Here is a 14,710-nt window from a genome sequence, read left to right as displayed (position 1 = left end):
GGTATAAAGGAGATGCAGCAAATATGTCTGCGAACTGTGATAGAAGTATGAGAGTATAATTTATAAATAAAGTATAGTGTATATCGATGTATTGAAGGGTGGGTTTTCATTAAAAACATTGTGATTCTCAAATATTTTGAATTCAAACCCAGGGGCGCGTGTAACATATTAAATCTGGGTAGATAAAAAGCCCTAACAGAAACAGTAATAGGTCGGAAATAAAGTAACTGGCTAATATCGCCAAATAGATAATAACTAAGATTAGATAGCATCAGCTTGTTCTGGCTAAATGGTACAAGAACCTAAAAAGGTTTGAAGGAAGTTTATTGCTCATAAATAGATTATTATATAAAATATTTGGAGATTGAGGTTATGTATATGTATTCACGGATCGGTGACCTAGAGATCGATCAAACCGAGGAACGTAGAATCTGACCAAAACCCCTTGGCAGAGCTTTATTGCAATCAGATGGTGTGCAATATGAAAAAACACCCGTCCACGTGGCTAATTATTAGGTAGCATGGAATTAATATTAATGTATAGAATATTAACTAGCATGCAAAGAGCATAAATAAAAACCAAATAAAAATAATTTAATGTATTCAGGAAATAAGAGTTACCAGGCGCATGAATACCGAATAAAATTTGCATGCACCAATAGTAAAACGGCAGTTAATAGGCGGCAACTGTAGGCCAATTCAAAAATATTTCTATATATTTATATAAATGTACTAGATTTTGTGTTAAAATTTTGTATAATCTATGTTATCGATATGGCTCGAATGCAAAGAAATTATTAATCATATAATCTAAGCAATATTTTGGCATTTTTTGTAAGATCTATTTGAACCTAATGGCGGAGGACTAAGATATTTAAATTTTATGCTAATTTGAAAGTCGGAAAGAGGATCTGTAAAACTTGAGAAAGAAGAACCAGCACTCGCCAGCCAAATGCCACCATAAGAGGACCCCAAATATTTTAGAGCGTAGTACCTTACTAATGATTTTGTAAAAGTTAAAGTTAAAGTAAATTATTAAATTTCTTAAAAGACTTCGTGATGCTATTGTGAAGCAGAAGTCATTTTCATTTTGAATTAAACTTATAACCCCTTGGAGGAGACGATTCCGGCTACCATATTCCCGGACCACATGGAGTTGGATCGACATCGGCGGCTTACAAGAAGATTTTCGACACGTGAGTGATTAAATTTGAATTAGTGATGGGCGCCCTAGTGCTTCGAATTAATCTGATGATCAAAGCTAGCTCGCCGAAAGGGTTTTATTATAAATTGAGAAATTAATAAGAGTAATACTTGCGCAAGTAAAATTAGTATTAAAGGTATTTATTTGAAAGAAAATATAGATCAATATTTTAGAAATTTCTATTAAATCAAAGAAGTACAAAATCTAGGCTATTAAAACATATGCATATAATATTTAATTTTTTGCAATACAATTTGCGATAATTTATTATAGTTCTAATTCACTAGATGAATGGCTCTACCTATTCCGTCAGGTGCCGAATCTTGCACCCTGAGATAAAAATATATATTCGATACAAATAAATCTACTAAATACTAGAGATTTTAATATATATATATTTGGATTATTAGTGGCTAATTTATCAAGCTGATCTTAGAGCACATATTTTTGATTGAATTATCCAAGTCGACAAGTATTAGCAAGCGCATATCGCAGCTACATGCAAAGAATGCATATGATTTTAAGATAAAGGCACATGGTAATGATTCGTGCCATAAATCTAGAATATAAAGTTAGCCTGTGATATTTTTATTGATTTCAATTATTGTTCTATTTTTATATTATATTTTTTTTTATCGCTCTATATATATTTTTTGCCTCGATTGATCTTTGCATTATTTGTGTAATATATGTATGAAACTTTCATGGTGTGCAATTTATTTTTTATTCCTCAACACTATAGTATAAGTATCATTTATATATATATTTATTATTTATTGAATTACAAGAGTTATAGGAGAAGCCCATATCTAGGCCTATCAAGATTTTTTAAGACTGAATACTATTAGAAAACCACGACCTAATTATATTAAATCTCATGCTTTACCGACTGATGCCAAGCAGGAGGCTAATCGTTATTTTTATATAAAGAATAACGTGACAATTTCTATTCAGGTGGACTTTAATTTCATTTGGGTTTACAGTTTTTTTCTGTATTTTTTGTAATAGATACAACAATTTGACGTGATGGATGCAAGACAGCTTTACTCCAAGGAGATACTATGCAGATTACACAAGAACCCCACAACATTTCAAACTAGAAACCACAACCACAACACCAGATACAGGAATCTTCTCATCACCAGTGTTGCAAGGAAGGCACTATACCAGAGACATTTCAATCATTTAGCACCAAAATTATATAATCTACTTCCTGCAAACTTTAAACAGATTAATCTTCCTAGAAAGTTCAAAGCAATAGTACACAATTGGTTAATGAGCAAAGGAAGACAGAACATAGAAAACATTATTTCAAATAACAACTAACCACCTAATGACTTACTAAACACTAACTAATGATAATACACACAAAAAACTAACAAAACCTACTCTAGAACATGGTACGCCATAGTGGAGTAGGTCAATTTCCACACAGAAAAACTAAACAAGTAGAGAACATATTATAAGAATCTTTTGTAACTAACTATTGTATGTAATATTGTAATTTATCTAATATTTTTGTAATTGATGTTGTAGTTCTAGTTTTTGGGAAATAAACATTTATTATTTATTTATTATTTATTTAATTTATTTCTATTTAGGTGGACTTTATTTTCATTTGGGTTTACAGTTTTTGATAAGATTTCAATTCAGCTGATGACTTACCCGATTGAAGACCCATACTTCGCCGTTAACTGTGGGTCTAGGCACCCCGTGGCCATTATAGTGGAACAAAACCCTCTCCTCCTTGGCATTGCGTCTCAGAGAGGTGCACAGCTTCTTCACCTCATCAACTGTGGGGTCCAGACTTTGCTTGTACCTTCAAAATCAATTATTAGATTATTATAATAATATCTTCTATAATATAATAAAGGAAAGAAATAGCTTACACACGTAGGGGATAGGAAATTCACGAATGACGGACGCATCATCACGTCTCAACTACTCAACTGATTAACTTGAAATTTTACATATTGTTTTTTGATTTACCGAGGATGATTATAGGCTGTCTATTATCAATTCTTCAGTTTGTCAAGTTTTCAATTCGTCGTGCTTCCAGTTTTCTACATAGTCTACAAACAATTTTCAATTCTAATTGAGTATTGCATCGGTCCAAATTCAAAATGTCTAGTTTTTGGACAGAAAATTCAACTTGAAAACTCTTGAAAGTGACCTCGTGTAACCTGCTATAACTTTTGGAAATGTTACTGTTTATAATATTTGAAAGAAGCTCGGTACCCCGATATTAATAATTTAATTAAACTGTGATAGTGATGTATTCTGTTATTACAGTTTTCACCACAATATGGTACAGTATCACCACACATGATACAGTATCATCTCAACTTGATACACAACACCATAATTTGATACAAAACTTCGAATGAATTCCACAAACCTTCCACAAACCTGCTAGACTATCCCCCAGTTGCACATACGTCGGTTAAAGTTTGATCACGACAAAAAACTATACTTTTATCAAGATTAGCGCTAACCGATGCATTTTGGTTGCACAAAACAGAAATTTCAAGCGATAACGCCGATTAAACTAACCAACGTAAAAAATGTTTAATTCTGATTAGTCGGCACCATTTTAACGGCGATTAGCTGATATGAAGAAAATTTGGTTGCACAAAGGTAAAAATAAAAGAAGAACGCTGGTTAAACTAATCGACGTAAAAAAAATTTAACAACAGGCCATTCACGGGGAATTAAATCCAACTAACGCCGATGAGGTACCTACTGATAGCTGTCTTCCAATTAGTTTTTGGTAAAAAAAACTACAGAATTCAAAGTATGGGTTAAATATATGAATGAATTTTATCCGTTAATAAAATAGACAAGTGTATTTAGCTGATATTAGCATTCAAAATTAGATTCTGATTTTTGAGGTAAGTTTTCGATCTGTCTGCAGATAGCACGACACTAGCGACAGACAGAACATTTTTTATGGCGCATGTGTAATGAGTAGTCACAGCTTCTATAACCTCACTTTTGTGCCATTTGTTCAGAATAATAACAACTGGGGGTTAAATTACAGTGTTGCCGGATTGTGAAACCGTTAAAATCTTGGTTAGTTGACCGGAAAACTTAATCGAGATTAAAAACTAACCGATCGTTGTGGAAGAGAAATGAATCCGTAATACTAACGCTGATTTGTTAATCGGCGTTAATGTCCATATTTAACAGACGTACGTGCAACTGGGCCTTAATTTTCTGTATGATCATATTCACTTCAATAATTTTTCTGAAGTTATTTGAATGTAATTACCTAGCACGCGGCTGCCATCTCTCATATTGCTTCTGCAGATTGGCCCCGATCGACTCGAGAGCCTTTTGTGGACTCATTGACAGCGGGTCTATCCAGCACTCGAGGCGTGCACACGGCTGAGTCTTCACAACGTCCGGCGGATCTACGCCCACGTTCAGACATAGCACCAGCGCTACGCTCACTGTTTTCATCTGAAAAACAAAGTGAAACCAAAGTTAAACCTATGCAAACAAGTAGCTACTAGCTTATTCCAGATACATCAGGATAAAATGAGATGAGAGAATATACAGGGTCTGTATGATAAGTAACCGGACTGACCCAGGAAATTTTTGACCGAACGAAGTGAGGTCTAAGATTCAAGTCGACGGTTTGGCATTTCTCTTAATGTTTAAATGTTTATATGTTGCGCATTTAAGGCGAAACGCGGTAGATTTTCATAAAATTTGACAGGTATGTTCCTTTTTTAATTGCGCGTCGACGAATATACAAGGTTTTTTGGAAATTTTGCATTTCAAGGATAATATAAAAGGAAAAAGGAGCCTCCTTCTCACGCCAATATTAGAGTAAAAATCAGACTATAGGATTATTCATCATAAATCAGCTGACAAGTGATTACACAGATGTGTGGAGAAGCCAGTCTATTACTGTATTTGTATAAGGACTATAGTTTCAATCAAAGACCTTGAAGAGGTATGCATCTTTTAGCTGGGTTTACATGTTCATCATGTGTATGATAAGGATTGAGTTATTAACATTTTGTTAATAAATTTGGTCTAATCGCAGCTGTAAGGTCTTTGGTTGCAATATTTTGTTTTGCAGTCATGGTATTATTATGCGTGTCCATCAGTATCAATATTATCACATTCGAAAAAACTAATTTGATAGGTGATTAAAAATAATCAAATGAACTGAATAATGCTGAAGAAATTATAATATTTTTTATTGAAAAAAATTAATTTTCATTAGATGGAAAGATTATCACGGAACTGGATGAATATTATATGAATTCTGGAATAGAAATATATTCTATTCATTGTTTAAATTAACATAAATATTAATAAATTATGGAATACTAATTCAAACGTGAACTGATTTTGTTAACATTTAAAACAGTTGACATCAGGTACTTGTGGATGAGAATACTGCGTGAGGTCTACTGTTCACAGAACTACTGGTTTATTGGCAAAATATGTACAATTTTTTTAGAAATCTACAAAGTAGTCCCCATTGGAGTCGATAGCCCGGGCGGTTAGTCGACGGAGCATCTCTCTGTAGTAGTAGACAGTAGTAAACTGTACTCGTTTACAGTTTGGCCGGATGGCACAAATTCTTTGTGATCGGCCAGTACTACAGAGAGTTGCTCCGACGATTAACCGCCCGGCTTCATCGAGTCCGTCCGGGGATTGCCGATTCGTGGATCCTCCATCATGACAATGCTCCGTCGCACACCTGCCTGCTCGTCACCGAGCAGTTGGCCAAACAGTCGAGGGTAGCCACATCCTCCTTACAGCCCGGATATGGCACCACCGGACGTCTTTTTGTTCCCCAAGATCAAGAGACAACTCAAGGGGACGCGGTTCGGGACTCTGGAAAACGTTCAACGTGCTACGACGAGGGCTCTAGACAGCATAGAGGTTGCCGACTTCCAGGGAGCGTTCAGAGATTGGAAAATCCGGTATCAGCGTGTTATCGACTCCAATGGGGACTACTTTGTAGATTTCTAAAGAAAAATTGTACATATTTTGCCAATAAAAAATTTCCTGAGGTCAGTCCGGTTACTTATTATACAGACCCTGTATATATTTTCTTAGAATGTCTATTTCGCCAAAAAAAAACAATATACACAAGACAAATGTAATAAAGTCTTATTATAATCTTGTAAATTATTATAAAATCTTTTTGTTTTGGCACAGCCAGTTTTGGCAAGTTAGACTTGTGCGCTAGCTGTGAGTTATATTTGGGAGGATAACGGAAAGGCAAAGGTTAGAATTGTCAATAAAATGTATTTGTTTACGTCGATAAAAACATTTTGAATTATGCATTTTTTAATAAAAAGATGCATTACATGGGAAGGGAATACTTCACAATGCTGCCTTTAGAATTACAGGCAAAATAAAATAAATAGTGATAATAAAAAAATAGAGTATAAATCTCAAGGAGTATTTAATATTACTGTCTCTGTACTCCCTACAAGAGTTTACAGATCACACTATAGGTTTATGACTGTTGTTGCTATTTTTGCTATTTCTATAAAGGAGGTTTAAGACTGTTTTCTACTACTTTCTATGTTATGTTTGTTTGTATTATACTGACGCTGTTCCTGATGTGCCTGTACATGATTATGAATAAAGCTTTTTTGAAAATTCAATTCAGTTCGTAAAGTGAGTTCATAAAGAGAGATCGTATTGTAAGAAAATACTGAAACATGGCACAATTTTAACGTGTATAATTTTTCAGCTCTAAATTTAATATTTTCTAAATTGAGGAGCTGGGTAGAAAAACGACCCGAGGCCACTCGTGTCGGTTTTCCGCAACACGCTTCATTCTATCCGCCATTAAATTCTGAACAGATTGGTACATAAAATGTTGTTGTATCTTGAAAAATGCTTGAGTTGTGAAAATTTTTTGTTTGTGTGGCAAACCTGAAATTATTCAGCTGACAAGCTGTGAGCCAGCAGCCAGTGAAATCCTTATTTTGTTTTCTTACAAAAGAAGAAGCTGATTGATTGATTGAGTACTTTATTTATGTAGATTACAGTATATACTGGCTTATACACTTATATACAATAAGTTTAGCTTACAATACAGCAAAATTATAGATGAATTTACATAATATAGACTAAGAAAATAAAATTATTGAACTGTATATGATATGAAAAAAGCAATTTGGAATAACTATACAAGATTATATTGTAATGCATCTACATAAATTGGCGGAGCTTTGGACATATCAATGTCCATTCTTCTGAAAGAATATTAAAAATATCCTCCCAACAAACTCTCTACCAAATGAATGGTATAAGAAGATCATTAATACATCCAAGGGAACCAATTATCCTCTAGATGATGGAAATAATGAAGAAGCCGCTCCTGAAGAAGAATCCGATGCTGAAAACATTGGGGTGTATGAATTTCCCGAAAATCAGAACAGTACCATGTAACATTCCAGAGTCTTGATTATGGGAAGAAACGTGTTCAAGAAGAAAATATCATCTTCAATTGTTCACTTCCAAATGACATTTTTTAGATCTTTATTACCTACTTATTAATTATCAAATATCATGACAATATATTATCATTATCGCTACTCTTGATACGGGTTTTTCATCATTTTATTGAACCTCTGAACATGTACAACCAGGGTTATGGAAAAACGACCTGGGAACCACCTTATATCAATTAATATCAGTTAGCCTTGGATTACTGGCTAATTATGAATAATAGCATTGAAAATAGTATAAAAAGATCAATAAAGTTCAAATACTTGCAAGAATAATGCATTCTGATGAAATAAAGAAGATGTGTACTAAATATTTCAAACTCAATTTACACAAAACTTGATTTCTTGACTCAGGTCGTTTTTCCACCCAACTCCTCAATTTAGCTGAGTGGTTTTGTGTTTTGTTTTTGTAAATGTTTAGATTTTTTAACATCAAAAAAAACTTTATTCCGAAGTGAAAAGTGTAAATTCAAGGTATTTTGATCACAATAACCTTAGTGTCCGGTTTCCCATTAGGGAACTTTGGACTATATACGGCGAGGTGGAACTACCCTTGGGTCTCCCCACCATTCAAAGCAATACGCTAATAATAATACTGAAACATGAAAAAGTAGTATTTTGCGTGTTCCAAAAAACACTGCGTTTCCACAACGCCCGGGAGTCCACACGGACATTCAGGCATAGAGCCAGCGCTACGCTTTCTGTTTTCATCAAAAACCAACGTGAAACCACAATAAAATCAACATTTTCATGTTCCTTACAACATAAAATAATGAGATATAGTGTCAATCTAGTGTCAATTACAACATCTACCTGTTGGCCCAATGAGGGCCAATGTCGACCAGCTCCAGTGTATGGATGAGCCAACGCTGGCCTTCATAAGCCCGGTTCAGACGCTCAAGTTTAGCTTCAGTCTTTTGCTCAAGCAAAAGTCGGAGCATGTAAGTCGTTGCGTCTGGACGGTAAAACGGATCGGACAGTCTTCAAGCTTAAGTCGTCAAACTTAAAATGTATCGGCCGGCAATCTTTTTCCATCAAACCGTCCGTCTTTTGCCTATCCACCAAAACCTAAATCGCGTGAAAATGGAGATAGAGAGACTGTGATTTCAGATTCGGATTCAGCGCCCTCAAATTAATAAAATGCCTCGCGAGTACTTGAAAATAAGCAAGTTTTTTTATCGATTGTGTTTATAACGCCATTTAACCCTTTTTTTATTTCTTGATTCTCATGATACTCTCAGAATTTGATGTTGTTATTATGATTTACTATCATGACATATTAAGATGTACTATATTGTTGATAAGAATACCATCTACAAAATTCCAATCCATTTACAATCACTGTAAACAATCACTGATTTACTATAATGATATATTAAGATGTACTATATTGTTGATAAGAATACTATAATCTACAAAATCAATCCATTTACAATCACTGTGCCTCGAGATATGACATGTAAACAAAGCCATTTAGCGATTAACATTCATAATTCTGTCGTTATGTTGTTAAATATAGCATTATTCAGTTGAATCAGCGAAAAAATATCACTCATCTACCGGATATATGTCAACCGAATACAATTCAGACTCAATGAACCATATCAAACAATATCAAAAATAGGAAAACGGACGACATAAGACGGATGCGTGTGGACGCAATTTTACATCATACTGATTCAAGAAACACATGTAGCAGTGAATTTGGATAACAAGCTGAAGATTCCAGGCTATACACTTGTTAACAGTTTAAATCATGATAAGCATGGAATTGCCACATTTGTTACATCGAATATTGCTTCTAATTGTAGTGGTTTAAATGGAAATAGTCATGCCATAGGCATAGTATACGGAGGGCTGAGTATATTCAATGTGTACAAACCCCCTGGGGAAGAATGGGAGAACCCTGCCCTCCCTCATGCTGCACATCCGTGCATATATGCTGGCGATTTCAACTCTCATAGCCCTGTGGGGCTACAGAACTGAAAACAGGGATGGTGAGAGTCTGATTCGATGGGCTGAAGTAAATGATTTTCACTTGGAATATGATGCTAAACAAGGCAGCACTTTTCATTCTGCCAGATGGGGAACTTCTACCACTCCAGATCTGTGCTTTGTGTCATGTAATAGGGAAGGTAGACCTTTGCATGTGACAAGATCAGTTGAATCAAGATTCCCTAGAAGTCAACATAGCATGGTGGTTTTAGAGATTGGCATGAGGTTGCCATGTGTTCAAAATCCTGAACTTCCAAGGTGGAATCTCCGTAAGGCAGTTTGGGCAAAGTTTACTGAAGAAGTGGAAAAAACAGTTTCCAGAATCCCTATCAACATATCAAACTATGGAAGGTTCAGCAGACTGCTTTTCATGGCTGCAAAGAGATCTATTCCAAGAGGCCATAGAAAGAATTATGTCCCATGTTGGAATGCAGAATGTGATGGTTTACTTGCTGAATATAAAGTTTCACCAACTGATGAGCTTGCCAATAGCCTGATAAAAATTTGGATGAAGGAAGACGCAATCGTTGGATGGAAGCCATGCAGAGTCTGGATTTCACTCACTCCAGCAGAAAATCATGGAGTTTACTCCGAAAGCTGAGTGGGAATACAAGATCCATAAAAAGAGCGGATGTGACTCCTGATCAAGTAGCTGACATCTTCCAGGAAAATGGTGATATAGATGTGCCCCCAAAGCTGAAAGCTCAAATGAAGCGGAAACTACAGAAGGAGCTGAAAAACTGCATGCAACAATCCTTTTTGGCTGAGTTGGTAAGTTCTGAAGAGATTATAGCTGCCATTAAAAAGATGAAAGGCAATAGAGCACCAGGAGTTGATGGAGTTCTGCCTGATTTATCAAGAATTTGGGACCAAAAGCTATAATGTGGCTCTCAAAGTATTTTTCTGAAGTAATGGCTAGAGCTGAGCTCCCCAAATCCTGGAAACAAACAAAGGTCGTAGCAGTATTGAAGCCAGGAAAAGATCAAAGAGACCCAAAGCTATAGACCAATAGCCCTGTTGTCAGTTGTGTACAAACTTTTTGAACGAGTCCTACTGACAAGAGTAGGGAGCAGAATGGATGAGTGTTTGCCAGAGGAGCAGGCTGCTTTCAGGGAGGGTAGGAGTTGTGAGGAACAAGTATTGGGGCTCACAACTTACATTGAGCATGGGTTTGAGAGAAACCTCAAATCAGGAGCCGTATTTCTGGACCTTAGTGCAGCATATGACACAGTGTGGAGATCTGGTCTTCTTCTGAAGTTAGCAAGGATCCTGAAATGCAAGGCAACCGTCAATCTCTTTGGAGCTATTTTGAGAGACCGTACATGCAGAGTGTCTCTTTATGGTAAACTCAGCACTATAAGAAGATTACAAAATGGTTTACCTCAAGGATCGGTTCTTTCACCAATTTTGTTCAATGTTTACACTGCAGACCTGCCTGTTACTCAATCACGCAAGTTTATTTATGCCGATGACATTGGGCTTGTTACTCAAGGTCGAAATTTTGATCAGCTCCAAATTGTGTTGAATGAGGACTTAGAGTTAATGGCAGAATACTTCCAGCAGTGGTTCTTGAAGCCAAACCCGTCCAAAACTGTCTCAACAATATTCCATCTCAGTAACCAGCATGCAAAAAAGACAATTGATCTCAGGTTATATGGCAAAAGAATATCTCATCAGGAAGCTCCCCGTTACCTAGGAGTCAGACTTGATAGATCCCTCACATATCGACAACATCTGCAGGGGTTGAGAGATAAACTGAAGACAAGGCTAAATATCATCAGCAAACTTGCGGGAACAACCTGGGGTTGTGACATGAATGCCCTTCGAACATCAAGTCTTGCACTTCTGTACAGCACAGGGGAGTACTGCTCTTCTGTCTGGGCTCGCAGCAGACATGTTGAGAAATTGATACAGTTTTCAATGAAACTATGAGGAAGATTAGTGGGACATTGAGACCAACAGAGACTGAGTGGTTGCCTGTGCTTAGTAACATAATGCCTCCAGATCTCAGAAGGTTGGAGAAGAAGAACAAGTTCATTTCCCAGTTACAACACATTCATGAGGATCTCCCAGTCTCAAGAGATTTGGCTAACCCTCCACCAAGGCGCCTCAAGTCAAGAAGATACTTGAGACTTGACGAGCAAGAGGAAATTAGAAGTGCAAGGGAGTTATGGAGACTGTGATGGTTGCAGGGAGAGGTCAGGAACAAAGGCCTTGTGGATGACCCTAATGACATTGTTCCTGGCACCCAGCTGAGACGTAGAGAGTGGTGTGGTCTTAACCGGTTCAGGACGCAGGTGGGAAGGTGTGCTGAGCTGATGACAGCATGGGGATACACATCTGATCCTCTGTGCCAATGTGGACAAATCCAATCAATGAACCACCTTATATCTGAGTGTCCACAATACTCCTATCATGGAGGGCTGTCGGCCCTCCATGATGCTGGAGAAGATGCGTGTCAGTGGCTCCAGAACGTTCTAAATTCTATTAGTATTTGAAACATTAAGTTTAAAATTATGTTGTTTTTTTTCTAATTTTGGCCTATGTATGCATATGCATATATATATATAATAATACTGAGGATGATGCCCACATAAGCTCTTAGGCTTGTGCGTGGGTAATGAGTGGGAGGGATGATGATGATGATGATGAGAGATGACTACTTTTTAGGTTATCGGGACAGACGGCTTATCGTCTCCTCCGAAAGACGGGGTGGCCGTATCTATGTGATTGTGTTGTGGTCAAAAACTAATGAATTTATAAGTTATGTTCTGTAGCTGTGACGGGTCTAAACCACGCGTCTCAAGACGCCTGATTATAACCGCGCGTCTCGAGACGCCTCTAATGCCTTGTCCACACCACTTGGCCCAGTCACTGGCCAGCGATGGCCAACGCTGGAAACCCACCCATCCACACATTGGCGCTGGCCGACGTTGGCCTTTGTTGGGCTAATATGTGGATGGGAATAAGGAATTGCACTTTAACTGGTGCTCTAATGTAATATTCCCTATATTCAAGATAGTATACGCATTCTAAAGCCTGGATTCTATTCCTGTTTATAATGGAGGGTTTCTAGTCTAATGGAACTTTGTGAATTAGACATAAACCTAAAAGAGGTTTTGAAGAGATTGATAAAATTTGAACAGTGACACCTCAGAGCAATATATGAGGGCACATCATCGGTTGTAAATACCACCTCCTTCTGCATTCATCTCCTAACGAGGGAAACCGGAAAACACTATAACTTAGCCCATTCAAAAAAATATATATAAATTTTGTGAAAATGTTATTGTAAATGCAGCATTTGTTTAAAGTAAATGCGCAGTTGATGGTGGATTTATTCGAAAAAGCAAATGGCGCATTTTTGCTCAGTGTTGTTGACAAATCCTTGAGCATGAGCATGTTACAACATAACCTAAAAATTTGACAGAACATGATCACATTTTTAAACTTACCCTTTCTTTCATACGCCATGTTTGAGTTATTGTAGTAGCTCCCTCGATTGGTTCTGTGTGTCTTTTTTCTTGAAAACACAATGGTAGCTGCCAATCCCCTAATTCAGAACCTTCCTCACCGTTTGCATCATGAGGTGGTCTGATGAATGAAACGTTGTTGGCAGTCATGTTAAAGCACAATAGAGCTCACAATTTTGACAAATAATCCACATTTCCTGACTACAAAAGCTTGGATTATGATTGTAAGTGGTTTCAGTAAACTATGACAATTGAAATTTGTAAATTCCTATTGTGCGCAATTATACCTAAACATGCAGACTTCATGTCGTCGATTCGATAAGATAACCAAGCACTTCGGTTGTTGCTTGTTGGGTAGGTTAGGCAGTTGTGGTAACATTCCAGATTAACCAACTCAGCTGCAAAAATGTTGTTAACTGAGAATTAAAATACTGAATTTGATTTGAAATATCTAAGAGAATAATAGAATTCTGTTTTTGAAGGCGCAATAAACAATATGATGTTCAAAATACACATAAAATATATTATGAGAATTATTTTTCTTACTTGATACCTCTGAGTGACAAAACGTCTACTTTTGTTAGGCTGGCAGTGCACTGAGTATCTTGCCGCCTCAATTCAAATTCATAGCAAATAATCCGATCAGCTATCATTGAATGTTCATGATAATTTGTGATCTGAATAAGAAATAATGGACTGTGAATGAATTAATATTAAATAGACCGAATCTAAAAGTTATCTTTGTCAGAATCCATGGCTTCTCATTCGATTGCGGGCCCTGCACCAAGGTTCAGGGCCGGGCCCCCCAATCATAGTCATACCTCCAGGTGGAGACAGTAACTAAAATTGTGTTAATAGGAGCTTCATACAATCTAATGCACGCAATACTTTATTTGCCTTCACCATTGAATTATCACCTTTGGATTTATTCCTGTTGGGTCACTCGGCAGAGGCTGCTGATGCGTCCTGAGGCTGCAGTGAAAATCATAACAGGGAGCGACCATCTTGCCAACTGCAAGCACATCTTTGCTTGCCTTGGTCATCAACTATTACATCCTCCTGTGCTTGGTGTAACTTATGTCAAGAGGATACAGCATACTCTGGTTGCCCTTTTAGTGACATTCATTACCACACCAGGCCTGACCAGGCACCGTCAGTTGCTGGATGTCCCCAGAAGACGTCTCCACCGATCACATGCCAGTTAGAATTTCTGCCTTGAAACTCTTCAACAAGCTGCCTCCTGGTGTGAAACAGTTGGATGAGGATATCCACATTTATAATGTGAATGAATTTATGATTGATGATTTGAATTTCTATTGAAAGTGGTCACTTTTTTATCTGCCATATGAATAGTTGTTGTGTAATTATGTAGGTATTGAAATTAAATTTTATGACGCCATCGATCCCACAAGTATCAACATAGGTGCATTAACATTAATAAGATGCATTTCAACATACATTTATCAACATAAAATTTCAATGAAAAAAAATCTGATGTGGCGCACTTACACAACTTTCCTTGCCGTTATGAAAATTAATCACCTGAC

At 36.8% G+C, this 14,710-nt stretch overlaps 1 protein-coding gene across 1 annotated transcript in view; it reads right to left on the bottom strand.

Annotated features, from left to right (window-relative positions):
* The window catches only part of LOC111047193 (regulatory-associated protein of mTOR), a 101,094-nt gene extending 87,576 nt beyond the window's left edge, over positions 1-13,518 (bottom strand). The window contains 3 exon segments of the mRNA XM_039435175.1: positions 2,870-3,023; positions 4,476-4,666; positions 13,146-13,518. Coding sequence (XP_039291109.1) covers positions 2,870-3,023; positions 4,476-4,666; positions 13,146-13,313 — 513 coding nt within the window. The 5' untranslated portion in view covers positions 13,314-13,518.
* Positions 13,519-14,710: the final 1,192 nt, after the last annotated feature.

The sequence above is a fragment of the Nilaparvata lugens genome, chromosome 8 (genome assembly GCF_014356525.2).
Source record: "Nilaparvata lugens isolate BPH chromosome 8, ASM1435652v1, whole genome shotgun sequence".
NCBI lineage: Eukaryota > Metazoa > Arthropoda > Insecta > Hemiptera > Delphacidae > Nilaparvata > Nilaparvata lugens.
The sequence above is the reverse complement of the archived record's forward strand: the minus strand, read 5'-3'. Positions and strand labels throughout refer to the sequence as shown.